This window comes from Opisthocomus hoazin, chromosome 3 (assembly GCF_030867145.1).
Source record: "Opisthocomus hoazin isolate bOpiHoa1 chromosome 3, bOpiHoa1.hap1, whole genome shotgun sequence".
Taxonomy (NCBI): Eukaryota; Metazoa; Chordata; class Aves; order Opisthocomiformes; family Opisthocomidae; genus Opisthocomus; species Opisthocomus hoazin.
In genome coordinates, this window is record NC_134416.1 from 107,735,053 (window position 1) to 107,760,240 (window position 25,188).

Sequence of the window (25,188 nt, forward strand, 5' to 3'; positions counted from 1 at the left end):
GACAAAATTGTGTTGCTTGCTTGGTGCAAGATCAAGACCTCCTGACATGCAGGAAAAAAATCATGCCGTTAGACCATTACGGAATGATCTGTCTGCTTTGGCATTTCTTGGACCTTTCCCAAAAATAGCTGTTGTTGAGCACAATCAGGAAAAAAAAATTTGCACTGGGAAGGATGGACAGATAATACAGAAGTTCTTTTTTTTTTAATGTATGTAATTATGAACTGAAACGTGTAAATAATTGCTACTTGTTACCAAAAATTAAAGAAGACATGATGTAAGTTTTCTGGGTAGGTGATTTAATGGTTGTAATTAATGACTATTTATTATGTTCTTTCTCTTTTTTTTTTTGTTTTGTTTTGGTTTTTAGGTTAGTATGGAATCCTTGAAAGAGTTGGATCAAAGGCTGTTTGAAATGTACATTGAATTCAAGGCGGATCCGATAGTTGGGTCATTAGAACCTGGCATTTATGCAGGATATTTTGATTGGAAAGATTGTCTTGTTCCAGCAGGTAAATATCTGCTTACTAAACTCTGAAGTTATTTTAACAGTGATTGATAGGAGCCAAAATATACTGTACAATTAAAAACTTTTTTCTAGTCTATGTTTTTAACTTTTGACAAGTTCTTATTATGAGTTCTTTCTCACAGATTTACTTAATTCCTAAATCATTTTTCAAATACCCCCAAATGATTAAAGCAGCTTTTATCATTGATTATCTCTTTAATACTTGTTTTTTGTGATTATTTTGCTTCATTGCTTATATATAATAGAAAGAATTATAAAAGACATCTTTGCTCTTTTCTTACGAAATTCATTGAGATTGTTTGGGATTTTTTCAAAGAATCTGGCCACTTTTGTAATAGATGTAATTACAGTTCTGAAAAGGTAAAATTATGAGAAAATGCATACTATAACAGTAGTTCAGCAAAGAATGTTAAACCATTGGAGAAGGGTAGGTAGAAGATACTTAGAATGACTGAGATGCCAGTCATTAATTAGGTGGTGCAAGAGCCTCCATTTTAAGGAAGCATAATATAAATGAGTCCATCTTTTTTTGAAGTAGTGAAGACTGTGCACATCTTAACATTTAGGTCCTTTAAACATCTAATTTGTCATTTCTGAAACTAATACATCTAAGTCACTTATCACCTGAATGCCTGGCTCATACCAAGCAGAGATGAGGTTTAGCAGCGTAGCACATGCCTTTTTGAAGGTGATCTTGTATTAATTCTCAGTAAATCAATGACTGATACAACAGTTGGTGCTTCCTTGCTTGGGTTGTTTCAGAGAGTTGTATATGGCGAGCTTAGCACAGATTTTGATCGGGAGGTGGTTACAAGAAGCATGCTGGTAAGCTGCGAATCATGAGCGGCCACGCTTGCTTGCTGGGCCTTAAAAACACAGAGATTTTAGGGTTGGTTTATTTACCGAAAAGAAAAGTGTCTCTTCTGTCTTCTGTTACTAATTTTGTGCTCAGAATATGTGCTCTAGCACTGTTTGTAGTGGAAATAACTTAGATTTTAATCTTGCACATTCAAATCTGTGTCTGCAGAACACATAACTTCTCATCATGTTTGAAGTGTGTTTGTGCTTGGTGTGTTTGCGTTCTCACCAGCTGACAAAGGGAAAGAAGTTGTGGTGTCAGCTTTTACGTGCGCCACTCTTGCTCTAGTGCATTGGGATCTGCTTCCTAGCCTCACGTTGCCTTTAGGATTATTCTGTAGTATTTTTTCATTTAAAGGGAACATTGAATTTCTATTAGTTGTGTGGCTTAGCCTGCTTGTTGTCCATTTTATTATCGGTTTTACGTACTTTCTTTGGAACCATTTGGTGAAAACCCAAGTGAAGATGGTGAATATTAGAGACTCCTCTTCAGGGTTACATATCGTAGTGTTGACCAAGAGGTGCCAATCTGAAGGAAAGAAGTTGCTTGGGTTCATCCTCAAGCTAGATGTGTTAAGGAGTATGTAGTCACTTCTCTCATGCCTCTCCACACTGATCTACTGTCTTTCTGATGGATAAATTCTGTCAAATGTGCCCTGTTGACTATTGGTATAAATGAGTAATTTTGAGTACCTTTAGTCTGTCTGCTTATAGCAACGGTTAGTTGACTCTGAAAATATTTGGTGCTCTGAAAATAAAATTAGTAAGTCACTGGGAAAGCCTCCCTCTTGGACGAGGTAGATGAACTCCATTATTGAAAAGGGCTGGGGGAAAAAAATCCCACCTCTTCATGGGGATACGAGAATAAGTTTTTACAGAGTTCGATTAAAAAAAAAAATCACCCAGCAAGCATATAATTGATTTTTTTTTTCCAATTAATGTAATATTTACAACCAACATCAAATTGTGCAACAAGATTGTAGCTGAGAAAATGTACCCTTACGTAATCTAAAAGATGCAGTTAGTACTGCAGTAGACATTCATTTTCCTCTTGGAAAAACCCAAAACAAACTTAAGCTCTACTTTACAGTTCATCTCCAAGCAGAGCATGAAAGGCTTCTACTCCATTAAAAGAAAGCAGCGTACAGATGACCGGGAGCGGGTCGCACCGAGCCAGACACGCGGTTCACTCGAGGATTTGTTAAAGATCGACACGCTGATTTGTAGAGGGGAAAAAATTACCTGTGTAGTAGAAATTATTGCACGTTCTTCAGTAATCTTGAGGACTGCAAAGTTTGAAGATTTGATTTGCGTCATTTGCCTGGTTTAGATCTTAACTTTTGTAGCCTTAATTTTAAAAAAGGAAAAAAGTTGATGGCGTTGGCAAGGCAAAGCGTTTAGGCCTCGGTTGTACTACCCGTGACGTCTGACCCACAGAGGTCCCTTCCAACCCCTCCTATTCTGTGATTCTGTAGTTACAGCTGCTCCGTGTTCCTCGGTTAGACCTCTGCCTGGTCGCCACGACAGAGTGGTTTGGCCTGGAGGTTTTTCTGTGTGATGTTTCTGCGTTAGCTGCCAGATAGCACTAGTGGTAGTAAAAGGGCAACTTTTGACAAGAACGGTTCTTCTTTTGGAAGGAAAGAAGAGGATGAAGCCATCACTTTTCCCATATTTAAAAGAGAAGGTAACAGACAAAAAATTTCCCTGACGCAGTCTGAAACTTCCAAGCATTCCATCGGGCGATTGGAAGTTTGACAAGAGTTGGGGGCATGTTGATACTGTGGATACGTGTTTTGCAGGGGACATTTTGGTAAAATATGAGTATGAAAATACTCGGGAATTAGAATCATAGAATGGTTTGGGTTGGAAGGGACCTTAAAGATATCCGGTTCCAACCCCCCTGCCATGAGCAGGAACATCTTCCACCAGCCCAGGTTGCTCAGAGCTCCATCCAACCTGGCCTGGAACACTTGAGAATTTTCTGGTGATTGATTTCCTGCGTTGCTCATCCAGCCCAGACCTTCAAGGCTGCAACTCTTTTGAACGATTGCACTGGTCAAGCACTAGCAAGTATTCCTTTCTTGATGCTCCCACTGCTGTTACTGAGCAGAATGAAGAAGGTGGAAGGCCGAGTAGAACGCAGAGAACACCTCATCTGGACTGTGGGGAAGATAGTGCTTTGGGGTAGATGGAATTGTTCATGGGGAGGATACCAACGCTGGTAGAAAACAAGGTGGCTGCAGGGAGGGAGCAGACTGGAACGGAAAGCTTGTGATCAAGAGTGGTATCAAGCAAGGAACGAAGGTGGGACAAAGGGGTAAACCAGGATGGGATGAGCAAGGTAGAAAAGTAAATGAGGGTAGGGTTTAGAAATAGCATGAACACAGAAATGGGTTGAAAGGGATTATACAAACAAGAGGCAGACCTGAAGTGCCAATAAAAGGGCAGAGAGGTCTGATACTCACTAGATCAGTGAGCTTGCCACAAGCTCCAGTGTCATCGAAAAAAACCCTTCAATCTGGCACGTTGGTACTCTGGGGTTGGCAGCCTGTTGATGTTACTGACCGCTTTCTTTGCACAGATGTTCTGTGTGTAATACTATGTACTTATAGTAACACTACAGGCATGCTACTAGCTGTACATAGGTACTACACAGAGAAACACAATGGTGGCCGAAACATTTTGCCATCAACTTCGTTTCTTTTTTAGAATCAAGACTGCAAAAGTCGAGGTCTGCAGGATCAGCCAAATGACTCAGATCTGTATAAATCTACTGTGCAGAAGTTACATGTGAATTCTGTTGTGGAGCCATATGGACCAATGCAGTTGGAGAATTTTCTGGTTTCCATTCTGGGTTTTTTCTGTTTTCTTTCTTGTCAATGTCAGTAAAAATTATGTACAGGAAAAACTACACAAAGACTATCAAGTATAAGCCAGTCTTTAAATAATAACATTTTTTCCCACATGGGTACGCTTGACTTGCTTCATGAAATGGAGGCTGTTTTGGAGATAAAACTGAGTTTTGTACTAAGTGGAGCTGTTACAGGCAAAATTCTATCCTCAGATGTTACAGATTGCGAGGAGTGAGGGAGGCATAATCTGGGAGGGGAAGAAAAGTGGGGGCAGGATTCTGTCCTTGCCTCTGCAGGGTTTTCTGTCCTGTTAATAACTCACGTAAGCATTTTGGTCTTTATCTTGACAGTGCCTTCTCTGACTCCTGTGGGTTTGAACATTCATGTTTAGTTTGACTTGCTAAACTCTTGGAATGTATAGTATATTCCGAAAAATCTTACCCAGAAACCTTGGCAATCTACTTATCATTGGCAACTTTGCAGTCATCTGTCTGCAAGTACTGGGGACAATACTTCCTTGCATAATATAGTTCATGGGGAAGTAGAATGGAAAATAGAAGAATGAGAAGAACTGTGATAAATTCTGAACAAGAAAGTAGCATGAAATTAAGAGTCTCACCTTTTGAGCAAGCTCTGTACATAATATTGGTGTTTTGTACCATGTGTCTGTCAGTGTGGAAAAAACATATGCCTTGCTCACTTCAGCAGTTGTCCTGTAATTATCAGATATTTACTTATACATATGTGTTTTGTTACAGTTTTAAATATAAGGAAGGGCAAATTGTTTGCATGGGGCAAAGTCTAATTTAGCCTGTGTGCTAAAACTTTTATTGTTTCGTTTATCAACACACATTCTCATTTCAATGTGCAAGTTCTGAATGTTGGAAAACTTGTGCACAAGGTGACTTTGCGTTTGCCCCTTTATTTTGAACAAAGGTGTGACTGCTGGTGTTAGGAGGCAGTATTATTAACTTAATTAGATTTATTGTTAATAAATAACTTTCATTGAAATTTTCATTTTAATTTCAGCGTCGACTTCTGAGTCTTTACAACAGACTTCAATTTTAACATGCAGCAAAAATGAGATCTAGTTCGGTTCTTTTTTTCTTTTTTGAAATATTGTTCTAATTTAATCTACACTACTAACAGAATTAAAAGAGATGAAAGGATTAATGGGAAACATAATGTTAATCAGTTGCCATGTATGTTTTTAGATTTTTTTTGAGTGTGTATGCTGGTCAATCTGCTAGTTCAGCGTACACAGTTTTTTTGTTTTGTGTTCATTCCGCTCTCTTTCGGTAGTACTTTGTGTTTTGTTGCTTTTTTTTTTTTTTTTTAATTCTATTTTAAATGCATATATTTTGTCTTGGTCACCTGGCAAAATGAGGCTCTGTGATCTCTGCTGGACTCCAAACCGATAGTCTTCTGGAGGCTGAACGAGGTGGTTGTGTAACTTTGAATTCGGATAGAAAAGATTTCTGTGAATTGAAGTTTGTGTAGTACAAGCAAAAGGAATTGCAGTACGTGCGCATTCCATCTTCTAGATTTTTAGTGTGAGCTTTTTCATGCAAATATCAAATGATTTTTAATCATGTGACAAGTTTCATTATATTGTATTTGTTTTACCTATACAACAGCTATATAAATTTAAGACTATATTAAGTGTGGATTTGTTTATCACACAAAAAGTGAGCGTTCATGTATTCTTCTGAGGAATTCAGATATGATAATCTCTCTTCATAAATTATTTTTTACATGCTGGTTGCTGGGCAGCGTAGCCAACATTCACTCAAAGGTCACAGCATACAGATCTGCAGAGGCTAGTCTAAGAATCTTTTTGAAATATGTCTCTTCTGTGTTTCACTGGTGGTGTCAGATATTGGGTGGTGGGTATTTTTTGTGGTATTTAAATTTTCATCTTGCATTGAAAGTTTCGGGTGATTTTGCACATTCAACTGGAAGTTGGTTGTGTTTTTTAGATGATATCGCTGTGATAAACTGAATATAGTAGAGTTAAATCCAAATTTCTTCCCCGCTGGCATGTTAAGGGAGCATTGTTTGAAATATTGCAAATATATCAAATGCCACTCACAGTACAGATTAAGTGCGTCAGGTCTGTTAAATTACTTTTGATATACTTGTCACATCTCTTATCTGTTTTTTGTTGAATTTTAAAATGTAATAAAAAAACTTCTAATGGCAATAGCCTGATGAAAAGGTACTCAACAGTTAAAAAGGAAATATCAAAAGGTATATTTAATTTGTGGTTACACAGCGACATACTTGTCAACCCTAATTTTTCTTCTTTTGTTTAATTTGGGGCACCAGCACCCTGCTTTCATGAAAGATGACAAGTGCATTTACATCTTAAAAACATTTGGATATAGTAGAAATCTTTTTTCCTTCTCTTTTTTTTCTTTTTTTTGAGAAATAGACAATTACTTTTTGACTGAAATGTGCAAAATAGTTCGGTCTGAAATCTCTGTAACCCTTTAGATTTCTTCTAACACTTCAGATGGATGGCTTCAGAACTGTCTTTTTAGATGTAGATGATTTTGAACTACCAACAGCTCTCAACTGTTGATGCCCTGTGTTCAGGAATTGTCTGTCTTTTTATGCTTTAGTCATGCCAAATTCTGCTATTTAGATGCAAGGATAGAACATGCCAGTTAGTCTTCGTAGGTGAACAGGAAAAAAAACAATGATGCTTTGGCAGCTCTATTGCACATGAGAAATACATGCCATAATACTAAAAAAAAAAAAAAAAAGGTGTTCTGCATCGGCAAATAAAGTTGCTAAAGAACTTGTCAATTGAGCTTTTTTGCTACAAAATTCCAGCTGTTGAACTGTTCATGCCACAGTCGCAGATGGATGCCACGAGCTAGCTGTTTTCCTCTGGCTGCTGGAAGAGGAGCAGGGCAGAGATGAAGCCTGGGGTGTCTTGGTTGTGTGCCATCGTGTTTCATTTCTTGCAGTGCTTCTCAGGTTGCAGTTCAGAGTGTGCAGGGGCTTCAGCACTGGTGAGAATGCCAACAAGAGCTGCTGAAAAGAGAACTGACCTTTAACTGCTAGCAATTGCAGCAGCAAAGTGATTTTTTTTCTTTTTTTTTTCTTTTCCAGCAGGTAAGCGTAAAGTATAGCTGCATCTCTTCTCTGCATCCTCGAAGAACTGAGCTGCAGCAAGCTCATCTGGGATGTGGGAAGGCAGAAAAAAACATTTTTAAAAAGAGAGAGGAGACCACGTAAACACAGGGCTGCACAAAAGGGAATCAGCACTTGAAGGAGCAGTTGTGTGTCAGTGCTGGTGTGTTGTGCCTTTGGGGAAACTTCTTGGAACACCAGAGTTTTCTCATACACAGTACTCTTTCAGTACTCCACTTAAATTATGCAATTTTTTTATTCAAACTAACTGCATTTGCAACATGCATTAGTAAATTGATATTTTTTTTTTTCATTATAGTAAGGAAATATTAACTAAGTTCTGTATCAACAATCACATTCTTTGTTAAGGTGAGTTGAATTCAGGCTCCTTAAGTGACGTGTTGAACCGGCAAGTGGAACAGCGCATACATTGCGTGACTGCAGTTCTTACATTTGGTTTACTACACGTAATTCTTTGCAGGGTAGAATCATGTACTAAAATTTTGAAGTCAGGGTTCTCATACTGTAGCCTTTAATTTTGTAAAAAAAAGTAATTTACTGCTGGAAATACAAGCACAAATTTCACTGCATGTTTCAAAATACCTTCGTTAGTGTAACTTCCTTTTAGCCTCAGATTTTTCTTCAATTTCACTTTCAGACATTCAAGTTTCATTAAATTTCTCACTTCTGACAATAGTGAGATTTCTTTAAAGTATTACATTGGTGTCTGAATTGTAAATATTAAGGATCGTTCCAGCTGGTGGAATGGAATGGATGTTGTACCTGCTCTGTCTTTGGAAACATTTGCTAAAGATGAGACCAGGAGGAGGAACTCCAGCTGCCCGTAGTTTCTGCTGACAGGTTAGCTTTAATTTCTGACTGTTACAGAAATCCCAGTAGAAACTGTCAGGAAGAGACGTTGCCTTTTCCCATCCCTACCTGCCACGTATTGAGGTGCACTTTCATGCAGACTTTCGTAGTTACCTTCCTACGCTCCCGCGCACTTCTTGCACGCCGGTTCTTCTGCTGCCAGTTTTGAATGGAGTTTCTTGTTGGCTGGTCTCAGCAGACTCTAGACTTCACGTGTGCAAGCATGCAGGAGAAGCTCGTCTGCATCTGAACCGTTTCATTTCTTATGCTTCCTCCTGCTTTGCACACCTCTGCCTTCACTCACGGTTCTGCTCGATAGCCTTTCTGCGGTTCAGCCTACCCATAGTTGTTTACTGCACTGCCATCCATGTCTCTGCAGCCTTCTCTTTGGCTTTACCTGTCAGACTCCTTCCTGCAATACCTTGTGGCATTTCTGTCGATGCTTTGCTGGATAAGCTCCGGGAATTGAGACATAAAAACACTTTATCTTCGGTATTTTCCGTTAAAAATTGGAAAAATCTGCGTTCTTCTCGAACTGCAAAATTTAGTGTTTAGCAAGTTTCTAAATTGCCTATTTAAAGCAGGGTGTATTTTCAAAAGGGAAATAATATGATAGGGCAAAAAAAATCTTTTTCATCTGAAAATTTTGAAGACCTACGACAGGCTTCGTGTATATTGCTTGAGGGATGGGAAGAGCACGAGCACAAAAGCCTTGTATCTCTAGAAAAGAAGTCTTGCAGTGATTCCCTGGTCAGACTGTATCCTAGTCGTCTTGTAGCTTGAGAATTGTGTCTCTTCACTCACCCTTTCTAACTGGTGGTATTAGAAGTCACTCTGATACCTAAATGAGCTGATAGTTACCACAGCTCCAGAGGGTTTACTGCTCAGAAGTGGCTGAGAACTTGGAAGTCTCTTTTGTTGTCTAGCCGGTAGCAGGACGTTGAACCATACTGGTCTCCAAGTTTCCAAGGTCAGTTGGATCTTCACCTGGGACACTCGTCAGCAGTTCAGCATTTCCTAGTTCATGCAGTCTTAGTTCGCAGTCCATCTCTGGGTGCGTCTGTGTTCATGTCCATGGCCTTTTTGTTACAAGGAAACCTAAAGATTTTTTGAGACCCTCAAGCAAACTCTTTGAAAAACACTTAAGCTATTTTAATATTATGTAGTATTTCTGCGACTGTTGTCAGCACCCCTTGCTACATGCATGGGGGAGGGGATATCACACAAGTTTGGCACTGCCCCAACCACTTCAAGAAAAGATAAGTAATAATAAATAATGTCATCAGCAGAACTATACTCCGTGGTCTGACTTGTTGGCATACTGAATGCTTTCATGTTTACTGTGCATCTGATAGGCACGAATGCCACCTTAGTGTTTACTGATGGCTTTGGGTGCCCCAGTGTTACTGGAATGAGGCAGGAAGCGGTTTTGGAGCACTGGCACGTTGGGTCTGTGGGTTTGAGAAGTGAGTGGGAAGGATGGATGGAAGGGTGGGAGAGGAAGAGCTCGGTGATGCTTCAGGTAGGTTTGGGAGCCAGAACTGAAGACCAGGGAAGTGAGGGAGGTACAATAAGGTCATAGTATAAAAAGCCAAAAGCTTAAAACTCCAAATCAATAGTCCCTATTATTTCTTTTTATTTGATTACTAGTTTGATTTATAAGCCGAAAAAAATGTAAAACTTTGGCTGTGAATGGGGCGTTTGAGTGGGCTCAGTGTCAGACTGCTCCTTCAATCATTACCCGTAGAAACGAGATTTTTATTATCTTGGTAATTCTCAAGGTAGTTTCTGTGACAAGCTTTAACAAACCGAGGTGTAATGAAACAAGCAGAGTGGGGAAGGTAAGTCACATGAAAAGCAAAATTACCTGTAGTCCCAAACTGTGGTGTTGGGTCAGTCTCAGCCTCCTTAGCAGAGCTGGTTAGCTTGGGCTTATTCTCTACTGACACAGATCCGTTTTCACAGGCGTGGTCACTGTAGATGCTTTGCTATTTCTGACCTAGTATCCAGCTGGACAGTGTTTGCTGCCGAAAGACCTCGGGGCTGCTCTCTGCTTGTACCCCAGAACTGTTTTAAAGTCCCTTTGGCAGTTTCTGTGCAGATCCCAAAGGCATTCCAGCTCACGCCGCTGTTGCGTGGCTGTCAGTCAGTGTGGTCTTGGCCTGCTCTATTGACAGAACTGATTTTTCTACTCTACAGCATTTATCTGCTGAGATATTGAATGCATTCTCAGGGTTATCTCATATTTTATATTTTAAATATATTTGCTCGCTTGGAACAGTTGTGTTTTTTCACGTTGTGTTGGCTAGTGTATAGGATTATGTTTTCTGTTTTGAGGTTGTCAGTGCTGCTGAAATAATAACGTGGAAAGCAAGGCACCTGTTTGAAAAGCCGGTTCAAGGCAGACTGATAAGCTCTAGAAACTGTGGAACTTTAAACTGTGGAAGAGTTTATTAGATCATATTGAGGTCATAGTTACGGTTTTGAAAGATGTGCATGGGAGCACTGTGAGGTCAAGAAGCAGCTATAGGTCATGGTTAATATTTGGGAAACTTTAGTGTGGTGGTGTTACTTACTCATAGGTGCTGTGGCTCTCATTTAGGCGAATGGTTGATCCTAGTAGGGGTTTGTGTGCTGCTTGTTGTAACCAAGTCATAATCTTCTAGCTCAAATCATAACAGTTCAGAGTTTTGTGCATGTTTTTTAAATGAGAGGTTCCAAGTTAGAACTTTGCTGTTGATCCAAGTAAACTGATCTGCATCAACGTTATCAGACTTGTCTGTGTAGGGAGCTGCCCACGTGGTTCCTATAATTCACGCTGCTGTGCTGAGAGAGTAGTTTTGTCCTGTCAGCCTTTAGCATACAGAATCACAGAATAGTAGGGGTTGGAAGGGACCTCTGTGGGTCACCCAGTCCAACCCCCTGCCGAAGCAGGGTCACCCAGAGCAGGCTGCACAGGACCTTGTCCAGGCGGGTCTTGAATATCTCCAGAGAAGGAGACTCCACAGCCTCCCTGGGCAGCCTGTTCCAGTGCTCCGTCACCCTCAGAGGGAAGAAGTTCTTCCTCGGGTTCAGCTGGAGCTTCCTCTGCTTCATTTTGTGCCCGTTGCCCCTTGTCCTGTCGCTGGGCACCACTGAAAAGAGTCTGGCCCCGTCCTCCTGACCCCCACCCTGCAGATATTTGTAAGCATTTCTAAGGTCCCCTCGCAGCCTTCTCTTCTCCAGGCTGAACAAGCCCAGCTCCCTCAGCCTCTCCTCGTAGGAGAGACGCTCCAGTCCCCTCCTCCTCCTCGCAGCCCTGCGCTGGACTCTCTCCAGTAGCTCCTCATCTTTCTTGAACTGGGGAGCCCAGAACTGGACACAGCACTAGTTAAAGCAATCCATAACACCGTGGGTTCTCCCCTGATAAAGGCGCTTAGTATCTTGTTGGGGGGGTTCTCCCAGGGCCATACAGAATACAGCGGTACAACTCCTCCTGTTCCACCTGTGCAGATGCAGAGAATCTTCTGAAAACACCTGGGGTTTGCCCCAGACAGCTCAGCAGCAGAGGTCCAAACGCCTGGATGCCCTCAGCAGACCCCCAGGTCAGCTCATGCTCGTTGTTACAGCTTGAAATGCTGCGGAAGGGGTTCATGGTCAAGTATAAAAACAATATGGAATTGAAAGAGGAGTGATAAAAACGATTACTTTTTAATCCCTGAATGCATGCAGTGGTTAAAGATGCCATAGTTATTGACGTGTTGAATCCGGTCGCCACGATACACCGTGCCACCGGCCGGCGTGAGAACCCAGCAGCCCAGGGTTTGAAGGTGAAAATTCGAGCGTAACGAAAAAGCTCAGCTTTCTGTACAAAATGCCTATACAGAATTCAGCCTGGAGCGTGTTCTCTCTGTAGCCAAGTTACCAAGCCCTTGAACTCTTACTTTTTAAGTGGGAAAATGTGATAGACTTCTAACGGTACAGCAGATCCGTTGTAATAAAAAGCATTTCATTAGCTTAAAATATCTTTGCGCGACGAATAGCAATTTAAATTTAATGAAACACTTAAACTTTATTGATGTGTGGATGAAATTATAATGTTGGACTCGTTCAGCAGTTGAAGTAATTCAAAATTATTAAAAGCCTTCACTTTGAACTGTGAAAAATCTTAAGCTTTCCAGTTATTGTGGGTCACTCCTGAGTCCAGATAGCTTCCAAATGTTAGTTTTGGACTTGAACAATTTTTAAGGATCTATTGTTCAGGTCGGGCAAAGACATTCTTCTTTTTCAATTCATGCCCTTTTCAATATGCTGTAGGGACTCAGTGAAACTTGGAAGTGAAAAACGATGAAATAGTAAAACTGGAAGCCAGGGCGAGTTCTCACCTTCACTCTAATGAACAGGATAAACGTGCAGTGTCACTGAATACTGTGTGTCTTGCAAAGATTTTTTTGATTTTTGTCTCATTTTTTCTTTTTCCTAACAGAGTAGAGGGCAGTAAGGTTTTTTTGTTTGTTTTAGTTTGGTTGTTGGTTTGGGGGCTGTTTTGGTTTGGGTTTGATTTTTTTTTTTTACTGCCGTAACATCTGTAAAAGCTGCTGTGGCCTGGTTCCAACTCACTGCTTATTTAAACAGACAGATAAATATAATTCTACATGAAATTCAGTTTGTGTCATTTTTTGCCATAAATTTAAGATGTACTCTTGTGAGTAATTGTTACCAATTTGCTGATCTACGTCACTTTGACTGCAGTCCATGGTACGGTTTTAAACTGGTACCGTGGTAGAAGTAAGGACTGGTTGAAAGTCAAAATGATGACTGCCTCCTCAAGGGCATCGCAAGTTACCAAGTCTGTGAAAAAAAAACCACATAGATTTTACCATGGAACTCAAATTTGAGAATTTGGTGCAATGAAGCAGAGCACAGCCTCCTACTGCATCTCCCAAAGCACCCACCGCATCTGTAGCCAAGGCCCCTTTCTTCGGCCAGTGCTTTCCCAGGAGTCGATACCTCCACTGTGCCTACAAAACACTGCCTGGGGTTTGCTTGTAAGCTGACACCCTGGCTTTGATGCTTTGGTTTGGTTGCCCATTTGCTGAATTTAGTTACTAAGGACAAATAAAAATTCCATGTATCCAACAACTGGTACACCAAGCAGTTTGGAAGAACGTACGTAAAGATGGGCAGGCAGTCGGGTGGTTTCTTTGGGTGGTGACTGGGCGCCTGCGGTTTCTGAGTGGAGAACGTTCACGGACCTTTGCAGAGTCAGGTTCCAAAAGTATTGGGGTTTTGTATTTCTGTGGTGCCTGCTTGTTACCATTGTGCTTCTCATGGAGTTCAACAGAAATAACAACTTTAAAAGAAAAAAAAAAGATTAATTGCGCTACCAAAACTGTACTGTAGAAGACAGGAAAATTGTGTCTCTTACTGTTGCCAGTAATCTTTTTGCTCAAAGCACGACTTTTAAAGCTTCTGACTTAAAAAAAAAATTAAAAAGTCCATATTCTACTTCCTTTTGCCATGTTTGCCTTTTCTTTGACTTACCAAAGTATATCTGTCCTAAGTCACTGTAGGAAATGCAGGACGTGTTTCACTGGTGAGCGAGGGGTGGTTTTGTTCAGTAGCTGGAAGGTGAGACAGATGCAGGACATAACAGGACACTGAAATTATTAGTGTCTGTACCGTTCGAAATACTTTCTTTGTGAAATTGGTCCCTTTTGGAGCAGTTGGCTTCAGTTTTCTCATTTGTTAGAATAATAATATTTGAGTGACAACTGAAGTAAATTCATAAACATAGTATATCTCTAAGCCCATTCTTCATTTATGAAATTGCTGTCATTTTGCATATGACAGGCTATTATTACAGCACCACTGACTTCAGGAATTACAAGAAGAACACAGAGTTTCCTAAGTGAGTCTGTGTTTTGAAAGGTTTTAATAATTTTAGGTTTTATAAAATCATGAAAGGACACCTTCAGGATGCCTTAAAAATGATGTGTTTGAAAGAAATAAATGAATATTCTTGCAGGCTATGCTTGGTTTGTGCTAATGAAAGGAAATACTGCTGGAGGTTTTTGGATTCAGCTCTTCTCAGTTTTGATAGAGATGTTGATTTTTAGTTTACCTTACAATTAAAGCAGTGACTTGCTTTTCCCACTGGATGGGTGGTTCTGTAGCGTTATGGTGCATACAGCTGCGCTGTTCTATCTGCAGAGCACATCTTTTTCAACTGACTCTTCATGCCACGACATCGGTCCCCCTGTATGGAGATACCCGGGGCAGTGTGAAGGGGTTAGTCTGGACAGGCAACTGGGCATTAACCTGCACCCCTGTAGAGCGAGAGACGGGTCTGGGGTGGGCGAGGGCCACCAAACAGGAGGAGATGTCCCACTCGGGCTTTTGGAAGCCTGGGTCAGAACTGTGAAGAGGTACAGTTGGTTGCTTTTTTCCTAAGCGGCTCACGGGTGAAGAATTTGGAAAATGCTTCCATGTTGCTGAACGACAGACAGGGTGAAGTACTGGGAACAACAGGAGTAGCAGGCTTCAGGAGAGCGTAGGTACTAGTTTTACAAGATGATGATACTCTTCGTACGTCCACCACCCACCAGCTGCTCTGTTCCACAGTTTGGTGAGGATCCACAGGATGGTGAGGGGACTGGAGCATCTCCCCTACGAGGAGAGGTTGAGGGAACTGGGTTTGTTCAGTCTGAAGAAGAGAAGGCTGCGAGGGGACCTTATAAATGCCTACAAATATCTGCAGGGTGGGTGTCAGGAGGATGGGGACAAGCTCTTTTCAGTGGTGCCCAGTGACAGGACAAGGGGCAATGGGCACAAACTGAGGCACAGGAAGTTCCGTCTGAACATGAGGAGGAACTTCTTCCCTCTGAGGGTGATGGAGCCCTGGCCCAGGCTGCCCAGGGAGGCTGTGGAGTCTCCTTCTCTGGAGATATTCAAGACCCGCCTGGACGGGGTCCTGTGCAGCCTGCTCTGGGTGACCCTGCTTTGGCAGGTGGGGTTGGACTGGGTGACCCACAGAGGTCCCTTCCAACCCCTACTATTCTGTGATTCTGTGATTCTGTGATTCCCTATTTTTCTTAAATCTGAAAAAACACCCCAAAGAGAGCTTTTAGGCAGAAGAGCAGTTTTTTTGGTCAGCGTGCTCTAACTTTTTCATGAGAAAACCACTGATGCAGATAGCTTGCTTTGAAGCTATGTCCAATATATATCAAATATATATACGAAGCAGCCTGTCCACTCTTATATGCAATATTGTGTCTGGCCTGTGTTTCTCTTGCTCACAGGCATTGGAAACTTCAGAATGTTCTGTGGCCAGAAACCAGCCGTTAAGTTATCCCTCTGCCAGATTTCTTGGATATACACAGAAGTATCCCAACCCTGCCTTAGAAACTGCTGAAATCGGTGGGACCTTACCAGGGACACGGGCTGTGTGGATTTTTCAGCCCCTTACAAGTTGGTTATTAACACTCTCTGCTTTATCAAAAGAAAATCCTTCAGCATTAGAATTGTTCTTGTAGTGGAAATCTAGTAACTTTTATACACAATGCTGTGACTGTTATATACTCAAAATTATGGGGCGCAGAAGGAGGGAATTTGTTAAAAAATTTCCTTGGGGAGAATGAAGCAGTGTTTGCTCGGGAAGCCATCCGACAGCTAATGGATTGCCGGGGGGAAAAGTTTGGGTAATATGGAGGTATCCTGAGATATATTCATTTTCATGTCAAGGAGGAGGGTTTGTTGTATCTAAGAATCTCTCACATACATTTCATTCTTCAGAACCTCTTTTTCCCACTCAGGAAGAACAAAGGTTTTGTTCTGGGTAGTAGGTCTTACGCTGTAGTTGGGTGACCGTCCTTTCTCGTAGTGCCATTTTTTTTTCATCTACTTCAAGCCAGCTACTTTAAACATCTGGCAGTTGTGATTATTTGATACTCTTGGATTTCCCCTGAAGTCAGAGAGATATAGCCACTTAAATTCAACCAAAAAAAGACTCCACAGCCCCAACACTGTTAAAGCTGAAGTAGAAACGGTAAGATTTTTGTTTTTTTAAAGTGTTGCTATATCTGTAGGGCGGCACATTGTTGGCTGCGAAGGGTTTGTGTTCTTACTGTGTCTCAAGGTCACCTTTATGGGTTCTAGCCACAGGTTGGTGGGACAACTGTGCGTGTAGAGCGCCGTTTAATGGCTGTAACTGTGCCGGCCAACGGTGTTAATATTTAAATGACAACAAGACAAGTTTCTGTGGGACGTGTATCTCAAGTACTGAGCTCAGCTAAGGGTCACTGATGCATTTGTCTACAGCTGGTGATTTGGGTGGGCTGATACCCATGTACGCTTAGATGAAGAGAAATGGATGGTTATAAGTGCCCAAGTAGGGTTTTTTTCACATTAGTGCATAGGCTTTTTGTTTGGTTGAGAGGGTTTTGATTATTTTTTTTTCTTTTGCCAATTAAATTTCTTGTTACTAGATTAATGGGTTGAAATTTGGCTTATTCTGCAGCACCCTACGAGGAGAGGTTGAGGGAACTGGGCTTGTTCAGCCTGAAGAAGAGAAGGCTGCGAGGGGACCTTATAAATGCTTACAAATATCTGCAGGGTGGGTGTCAGGAGGATGGGGCCAAGCTCTTTCCAGTGGTGCCCAGCGACAGGACAAGGGGCAATGGGCACAAACTGAGGCACAGGAAGTTCCGTCTCAACACGAGGAAGAACTTCTTCCCTCTGAGGGTGACGGAGCCCTGGCCCAGGCTGCCCAGGGAGGCTGTGGAGTCTCCTTCTCTGGAGATATTCCAGCCCCGCCTGGACGCGGTGCTGTGCAGCCTGCTCTGGGTGACCCTGCTTGGGCAGGGGGGTTGGACTGGGTGACCCACAGAGGTCCCTTCCAACCCCTACTATTCTGTGATTCTGTAATTTGAGGGTCTTTATGGTTCAATTGTCAGCGTGGTGTGCAGCATCCTTTCCTCGTGACCTTCAGGTCTGGGTTGGTAGAAGGCCCTTTACGCTTTGTTACTGTGTTTGATGGAGGAAATGAAAGTAAATCCATCTCGTTCAAAACTCTCTTGAGAAAATGCATACTTATCAAACTGGCCTTCAGCTGCCTGCACACCTTTGAAGTATTAGGTGCCAGCAAACATCTGTTCTTCCCGAGTGAAGCACTCCTGGGCTTCGCGTTTCCTGTTGTGGTCTTTGACCTTTACGGGTTTCAGTCCTTATCTTCTTAATAATGAAGCAGATTATATTCTGTCCCAAGAAGCAGGGTGTTTTCGTGTGTGTGGTAAGGATCAGAAAGCAGCAAGTATCTGGATTGCAGACGGCTTTGGCTGTCCCTCAGATCCTTCTGGAAGTTTGGATGGAGTAGTACGAAGTTCAGAACAGCCTCAGGAGCTTGTGCTTTTAGAACATCTTAGTTTGGGGTATGCGTAAGGGTACAGAACCATTATCATCCTCTTGGTGTTCTCCTCCTGTAGACTGAAGTTCATCCATAGACAAAGGTATTAATCATAGTATTGGCTGTCTTTACAACTCTTGCTAGTTCAAGCCATCTGAAACACAGAAACTTTCAGGTTCTTTGAACATCGTGACTTCATTTCTGTTGCTCGAATTAAAATAGTTCAAAACCTACAAGTAATGTAAGTCATGAAAGCCTTCGTGTTGAAGGATTTTGGAAAGTAGTTTTGTGGCTGCTTGTGTCAAGTGACACTTCAAGTGACATTCGCTGTGGTCCATCAACACAGCGTCGTGGCTGAAGATGAAGGCAAGGCAGCTGACGCAAAGATGGTAGCACCCTGGCCTTCACGTCTCGCAGTGTTTGGCGGGGCTGTGGCTCTCGGCAGTCGGGCTCTGCTGTCCCTTGCTTCAGGACTGTGCTTTCTGAAAGCACTTTCCTGCACAAATTACCAGTAATGTCTTAATTAAATGCTGAATATCGATAGCTATTTTTTAGGTCACTATTAGTCCTCACGATTTTTTTTTCCCTGATTCCTCAGGTGCTGTGTATTTATAATTACCATGAGCTATGCAGAGAAGAATTTCAAGGAAACATGAATCTGATTCGCAGTTTAATTAGTATGGAGCTAGTAAGAACAATAGAATTATCAAAACATTTTCAGTTTTACCAAGAAAGACCTGCTATTGAGCTATTTATAGCACGCTTGTATCTATTTTTGTCAGTAGTCTAAGGACTGACTTAGGACAAATGGGTTAAAAAACAGGAAATGTGGTTAAAGAAGTGGGTAATCTCTCCAGAGAGTTTCCAGTTTGCCTACACGTTCACATTTTCTTCTGAATGTGCTCTCAAAACAACAGTCAGTACCTTGAAATCCATCTCCGTTTAAAGGAGGGAATGTTTCCAGCAATAGCAGGAAGTGGCCTCGTGAAAAATTTTACGTTCTTGGTTAAATTCAAATGAGGTTCTGGAGCCACTGAGTGGGTTTTCCTCCTTTAGCAACACTGGAGCAGTTGTCAGACAGTTCGGTTGGTTCAGATGTATCGTATGGATCCATAAAAGTCTGAACATTGTAGTTGTGTCTCTGGTTCTAGACTGGTTTAAAATAATTACTTTCCTCCAGCTTTACCCTTTCTTTTAGAGGGGGTGGATTCATTTGTTAATATACTACGCACATCTTGTTTTAAATACATATAATCATGTTTGGAGACAGTAAAAATAGTGTTATTGATCAGACTGCATAAATCTTGCTGTGGAGTAAGGGATTTACTGAACATGGTGACGTCCATTTAATTCTCTGAAAGGTAGCGTCCGTATGTCTGTCTTGGGGCAAAGCAGAAGCAATAACTAAATGAAAACCATCCTTACTTATTTTTTTGGCAGCTACTAATTACTAGCTTTTTCTAAAATCAACTTGAAAATTATTTGTGAGTCAAAGCGAGGGGGGAATATAGTAAATAAATAAAGCAGCTTGTGTGGTGGTGAAGGTTATCACCTGGTGGAGTTCTTTTATTTTTAGAACTGCTGCCGGATGAAAGTGTTCTGCTCGTAGCATCCTACAAACAGTTTGCTAAAAATGTTTTCATCCGGGGCAAGTAACAAAGTGTGATAGCAAATCCATTTTTAGTAATTAGAAAGGAGCAAGCAGGCTTGTCTAGCTGCCTTAATTTAGAAAACGGGCCGCTGGTGGTACTGGTATCTGAAGCCGATTTCCTATCAGCCGCCTTTGAAGGGAGAAACCTGCGTGCTGTTGTAAGAGTAGAGGTGAGCTGCTTTATGTCCATGGGGAAATTCCAAGTCACATCTCTACTTTTTTTTAAACTTTTTTTCTGAGCCTCTGCGGGGTGTCAGGTTAGATGAGATCACTGTGTGGGTGGGGGTGAAATAGCACGACAGGCTCACGTAGCAGGGCTGCAGCTCACGAGAGGCTCATGCCTGCAGACAGGTTAGGGTTCTGTCTCTTCCACGAGTAGCTAGCTTTTACAGTTATTTTCCAGAAACAATAATTCAGGGCATTTTCTAATGAGGCAAATACAGTTTGTTGTTCTGGAAATATACAAAGTTTATGTTCATAATGGAATTTTAATTATTTCAGTCAATTCCAGTGTTTGAATTAAACAGACTGTCAGCTGCATTAAATTTTCCCTGATTATAAATGTTAGATTTCTAAATAGTTTTGGGAGACAGCACCAATTTTCCCTGATTATAAATGTTAGATTTCTAAATAGTTTTGGGAGACAGCACCAATTTTCCCTGATTATAAATGTTAGATTTCTAAATAGTTTTGGGAGACAGCACCTTGATTTAAATGCATTTCATGTAGCCTCAGGTGTGCTCTTGGTGCTCGTGAGTAGCAGATGCCACCCTCTTCTTTCATGTCATCTGGGGAGCTTAATTCTAGATCTGAATTACTTGTATTTTTTTTTTTTTTTAATCCAGTTTAAGTGCTCTGGAAGAGTCAATAAACTGATATATTGCAATAGCTTGACAATACCAACATAATGTAAAACATTTTTTACTGTACATACTGCATAGCCTGAGTGTCTGAAATAGTTTACATGTCAGGTATATTATAGGTCGTGTTTATTTGGAATGCTGCATACTAAAAATAAAAATATTTTGGTGTTCATTGTAATTTTCTCTTCTAGTCACTTCAGCGCTGCCTCTTGTTCATTTCTTGGGATAAGGTGGTTGATAGAGCTTCATCGTGCTCCGAGAGGTGTCGGGGAGTCATCTGAAAGCATGGGAAGCCTAGAGCTATTCTGTAAATCTGTTAAATTGAAATTTAACCAGGGCACGTCTGCACAGCTTTTTCTTTTTAATTCTTCTAGCAAGTTCTGCATGCAGACAGCGCTGACTGCTCCGCTGACCTGCAGCGACCTCAGACAGCGTTTCGCTTCTTAGTGCCTCTTCCCCCTCCCACCCGTTCTGCCTTACCTGTTTGTATTTTTAGTTTTCAAAAGGAGATTACTTGATTTTAGTCGGAAGTTACGGGTTAGGTTAGACCTAAAAGTGAAATTCTGTGGTATGTGTCGGGCAGCTGGGCTCCTCGGGAGGCATCCATCTAACGCTAGAATAATTGTAGTTAAAAGCAGCTCTCAAATATTGCTGTTGCTTCAGCTGTGATACAGCCAGAACCTGGAGGAAATTTAACAGTTAACACCAGACTGTTTAACGAAGTTGCATGGCTTTGTGGACACCATTCATTAGTTTCTTTTTTAATGTGCACTGCGCAGCACTGATTAACGACTCGCAGTAGATGTGTGTGGTTTTTTTCCAGCAGTTTCATATAGCAGATTAAAAGCTCAGAGAAGAGCAGCAAGAGCTTAACTGACATACAGTTTAAAACACTCTGTGTGTGACTCGCTGTAAAGTTTGGCACTATGGGTCTGAAACTTGGAGATGAACATTTCCAGCATCGATTCCGTTAAATCTGGCAAGAGCTTGTAATGTAATTGTGAAGAATATATACCAAATAATTTTAAAAGCAGGTGCCTGCCTTAGAACAGTGCAGCTGAGATCATATTTTTTTTCCATTCATCCTCCTTTAAGGGTTGTTATTTCTAAATTCTCTATCAGTATAAGCAAATGAAATGTCCAGGAACAGTCAAGTATCGGTGCTGTGCAGCTAGGTATGAAAAATATTAATCTCTTTGGATCACCAAATTCTGTTTGTTGTTATTTTTTAGGAAAGTTTTGATTAAAAAAAAATAATCGGGCAACAAAAAGGCTTCAGATTGATTGACTGTTACTGGCTTAACTCGCCAAACAGAACAATAAATTGTAAAAATATTGCATACAGTTGGATGGGTTTGAAATTTGAAATTTCAGGCTCCCAGGCATCAAATTTCTGAGCTCTACCAAGTCATGCTCAAGCCTCGAGGCCAACAAATTTAGTGCTGTCTTTTCAGAAGCGCTAAGAAACATCGCTAGCACCAGCAGCAGTCGCTTGCCCATGCGAGTGCTGGCCTCCTACAGAGGCCAGAATGTTCCCCGTTGGTTCCTAAGTCGGTGGCTCTGTGCCTGCCCGAGACTCATTGCTGTTTCGGTCCCTCGGAGCTTAGGTTTCTGTCCTGGGTTTGGCAAACCAAGACAGTTTCCAATAAGCCAGTCAACTCAGTCTTGAAACGGGACTGGGAGCTTGGTCGACGTACAAAGAACCTTTCTGTCCTCTTTGGTGGATCCTTCTCTTTCTTTGCTTTCCAAAAACCAGCCAGAATTGAGTGACAAACTGTAGAACTTCCTGCAGATGGCTGTTCTAACGCCTCTGCAGAAGAGCAGCAGCTTTTAACGTTCCTGCCTGATCTTTATTTCGCTGTGGATTGCCCTCAGGACTCTCTTTTCACCCTTCATAGCCTCTCCTCCTCACGTCTGCTGTGGTTTACTGCCGATGAGCAGAGGTACCTGCTGACACCACGTGCTTTATTTCTAAACAGTTGTGTGCTTTTTTCCTCCTCTCCTCTTTGCACACCAGGCAAGCTTGCTCAGCAAGAGGCAGCAGCAAGATTAGCTCCCCAGCTGTCCATCTCAGATGGGGTTCCCAGCTCACAGGAGTTAAAGTACGTTGAACCCAAGCTGCCTGGGTTAAGACTTCCCGTGTGTTTCAGCTGTCCTCGCTGAACTTCATGCTGTGGACTCTTGAACCTGCAGAAGGTATAAAAATGTTGGATGCTCATATCCTCTCTCCCCCTCGAGTTACTCTGGAATGGCTGGGAACATTTGAAGACTGATGTTGGCTGCTGGCACAGAAGCAGCATCCTGAGGAGTTCAGTTTTACCGTGTGTGCAGCTTTTGCTCTCTCGGTGCGTGCAAGTTTTTGTAGCTTTGTGTCTTAAAATTACACATATGGTAGGGCAGTTCCAGCTCTCGCATGCTCATTCAGTCACTTTGGAGGTTTCGTAGTAGAACGCTGTCATCTGAGTACTCGGGGGAAACATAGCTCTGAGAACTACATGTGGGACAACTGGTCGCACTACGCCGTCTGAAGATCTCCTGAACGACTCCCGCGTTGGCAAGCTGCAAGTTTAGTTTCTGTTGCTCCTCAGAACCACACATCTTTTTCCCTTCTGCTTTTCCCATAGTTTCACACAGTCGTCCTTGCTACAGCTTTATGGTGTTGTGAAAATTGCGTGTTGGTTTAGACTTTACGACATACTTCATTTGTAAAAAAAAAGTATTAATAGGTGATGTAAACTGGAGATTAAATTTAACGGATAATCTTGGTAGATGTTTCACCAGTAAAAAGTACAGTGGAGGGCCCAGAACTGGAAGGTGCCATTCTAAAGTTTGTCAGCCGTTGTGACAGTTGATGGATGAAACCATCCTTCATTTTTATGTCTGAAGTCTTCCCATCCATTTTTCTGTAGAGCAGCACCGGGGCTTTGTTAGTGGCAGCCAGCGCTCCGGCAAGTCGAGGCTTCGCTGTTAGGAACAGAGTGGGAGTGGAAGCCACTTTTGCTGTAACAGAATAATAACATTTTCCCGAGAGAAATTGCAAGGGCTTGTTGAGGCTTTCTTTAACACGTTTCTGTCAGAAGCTATGGAAAGGCATTGTGTTTGTGCGTCGGTATGCTAAATAAGAGGTGTTTTAGACTGAAGAATGTTATGTTTCACTTGATTAGCCTAATAGTCGCAACCTACAGTTACATGGTGCGTTAGCTTTCAGTGCTGCATAATAGGGCTGGCAGCGTGGCCTCCCAAAAACTGTAACTGCGTGGGCTGCTGAAGAGTCCTAGAGAAAGCTGCACAAAAATTCTGTTCTAGACAGAATTTTTTCATTTTGAAGTGAATTTCACAACAAATTCACAGTTGGATGCCGCTGCTTGTATTTCCAGTGAATCATACTCCAGAAAAGTAATACTTGGCTTCAACAAAGCCTACCACAAACAGAGCAGTCATATAAATCAGAAATTGGATATTTTTTAATTGTTATTTTTCAAAATATGGTATAGTTATTAACTATGCCTGCAGGTCCTGACATTCAGATATGTTTGGCTTTGTCTCCACATGCAGAAATGAAAATCACAAGTAAGAAAAAAAAGAAGGGCTGGGGGGAAATACCCTTTTTACTTCTGCTCTGTTCATGATAGGAAGCTGCCTCCGCGGCAGCAATGGTTGTCACAACACTGCATAGGTAACAGCATAGTGAGAGCAAGCCTGTTACACAGTTACTTTTCATTTCCAGCCCAAGTTGAGGGGTGGTCAATTCATTTATACCTTGCTTTCTTGTGCCAGTGTTGTTCTTCAGCTTAGCCCGTTCTCCCTTCTCTCCCCGTCTGCTTCCACTGCCTGGTGCTTTGGAGCACAGTTGCGTCTTCTTTCCATCTTGGGTTTGTTTAGCTTGCCAAGACAAGGTCTTGTAGGGTATTACAGAATCACAGAATAGTAGGGGTTGGAAGGGACCTCTGTGGGTCATCTAGTCAAACCCCCCTGCCGAAGCAGGGTCACCCACAGCAGGCTGCACAGGACCTTGTCCAGGCGGGGCTGGAATATCTCCAGAGAAGGAGACTCCACAGCCTCCCTGGGCAGCCTGGGCCAGGGCTCCGGCACCCTCAGAGGGAAGAAGTTCTTCCTCATGTTCAGCTGGAGCTTCCTCTGCTTCAGTTTGTGCCCATTGCCCCTTGTCCTGTCGCTGGGCACCACTGAAAAGAGCTTGGCCCCATCCTCCTGACCCCCACCCTGCAGATATTTGTAAGCATTTCTAAGGTCCCCTCTCAGCCTTCTCTTCTCCAGGCTGAACAAGCCCAGCTCCCTCAGCCTCTCCTCGTAGGGGAGATGCTCCAGTCCCCTCATCATCCTCGTAGCCCTCCGCTGGACTCTCTCCAGTAGCTCCTCATCTTTCTTGAACTGGGGAGCCCAGAACTGGACACAGTATTAGATGCTGCAGTTAAGGCAACTACAGTTTCATATACATGGACTGTCTCTAAACTGCGTAGCTTTGCACAGTTTGTGCTGAATTATCTGATCTTAAATTGCAAAACCTGTCTAAGAAACTGAGGAGATACTTGATCTTGTGCCCTGATCCTGCAGTCACAGCAGGACTGGACCTGCTGTGAAAGGGCAGGAACCCCTAATTAGTGCGACTGGGTTTGCAACAAATAATGTCCTTTAAGCTCTCAGCTCACCTGTTTGTCCTTGTATGTGGAACAAGGATGCAAGATAAAATATGTCTGCGTATGCCCTTTCGCTGACGTTGAAGTCAGCAGTTGTGCCTTACAGCTGGGATGGGCCAGCAGCATCCAGTGCTAAGCTGCTGTGACTTCATCTTTGCTGTAGGTTCCATCTCAGTGCCATTTGGTCGATGCATTCTGAAATCTTCTGTTACAAAATCTTCATTTATGTCTCAGTCTTAGCTGTGCCCCACCAGACAGTGGTATTTCACACGTGGCGCTGATGTTGCTGACGTGAGGATTTCGTGCTTGGAGGAATGAATGGTACCTGGTGATGGAATCGCAGTGACTGACTCTTGAAGACCTGTGTTGTGGAAGGTTTCCACAGAC

General features: G+C 42.2%; 1 protein-coding gene across 3 annotated transcripts in view; it reads left to right on the top strand.

The window, feature by feature from the left end:
* EXOC2 (exocyst complex component 2) overlaps positions 1 to 25,188 on the top strand; it is a 129,306-nt gene that overhangs the window by 88,924 nt on the left and 15,194 nt on the right. For all 3 annotated transcript variants that reach the window (XM_075417179.1, XM_075417181.1, XM_075417180.1), the window contains one exon: positions 371 to 512. In XM_075417179.1, the coding sequence (XP_075273294.1) occupies positions 371 to 512 (142 nt within the window). The remainder of the gene's footprint in view (positions 1 to 370; positions 513 to 25,188) is intronic.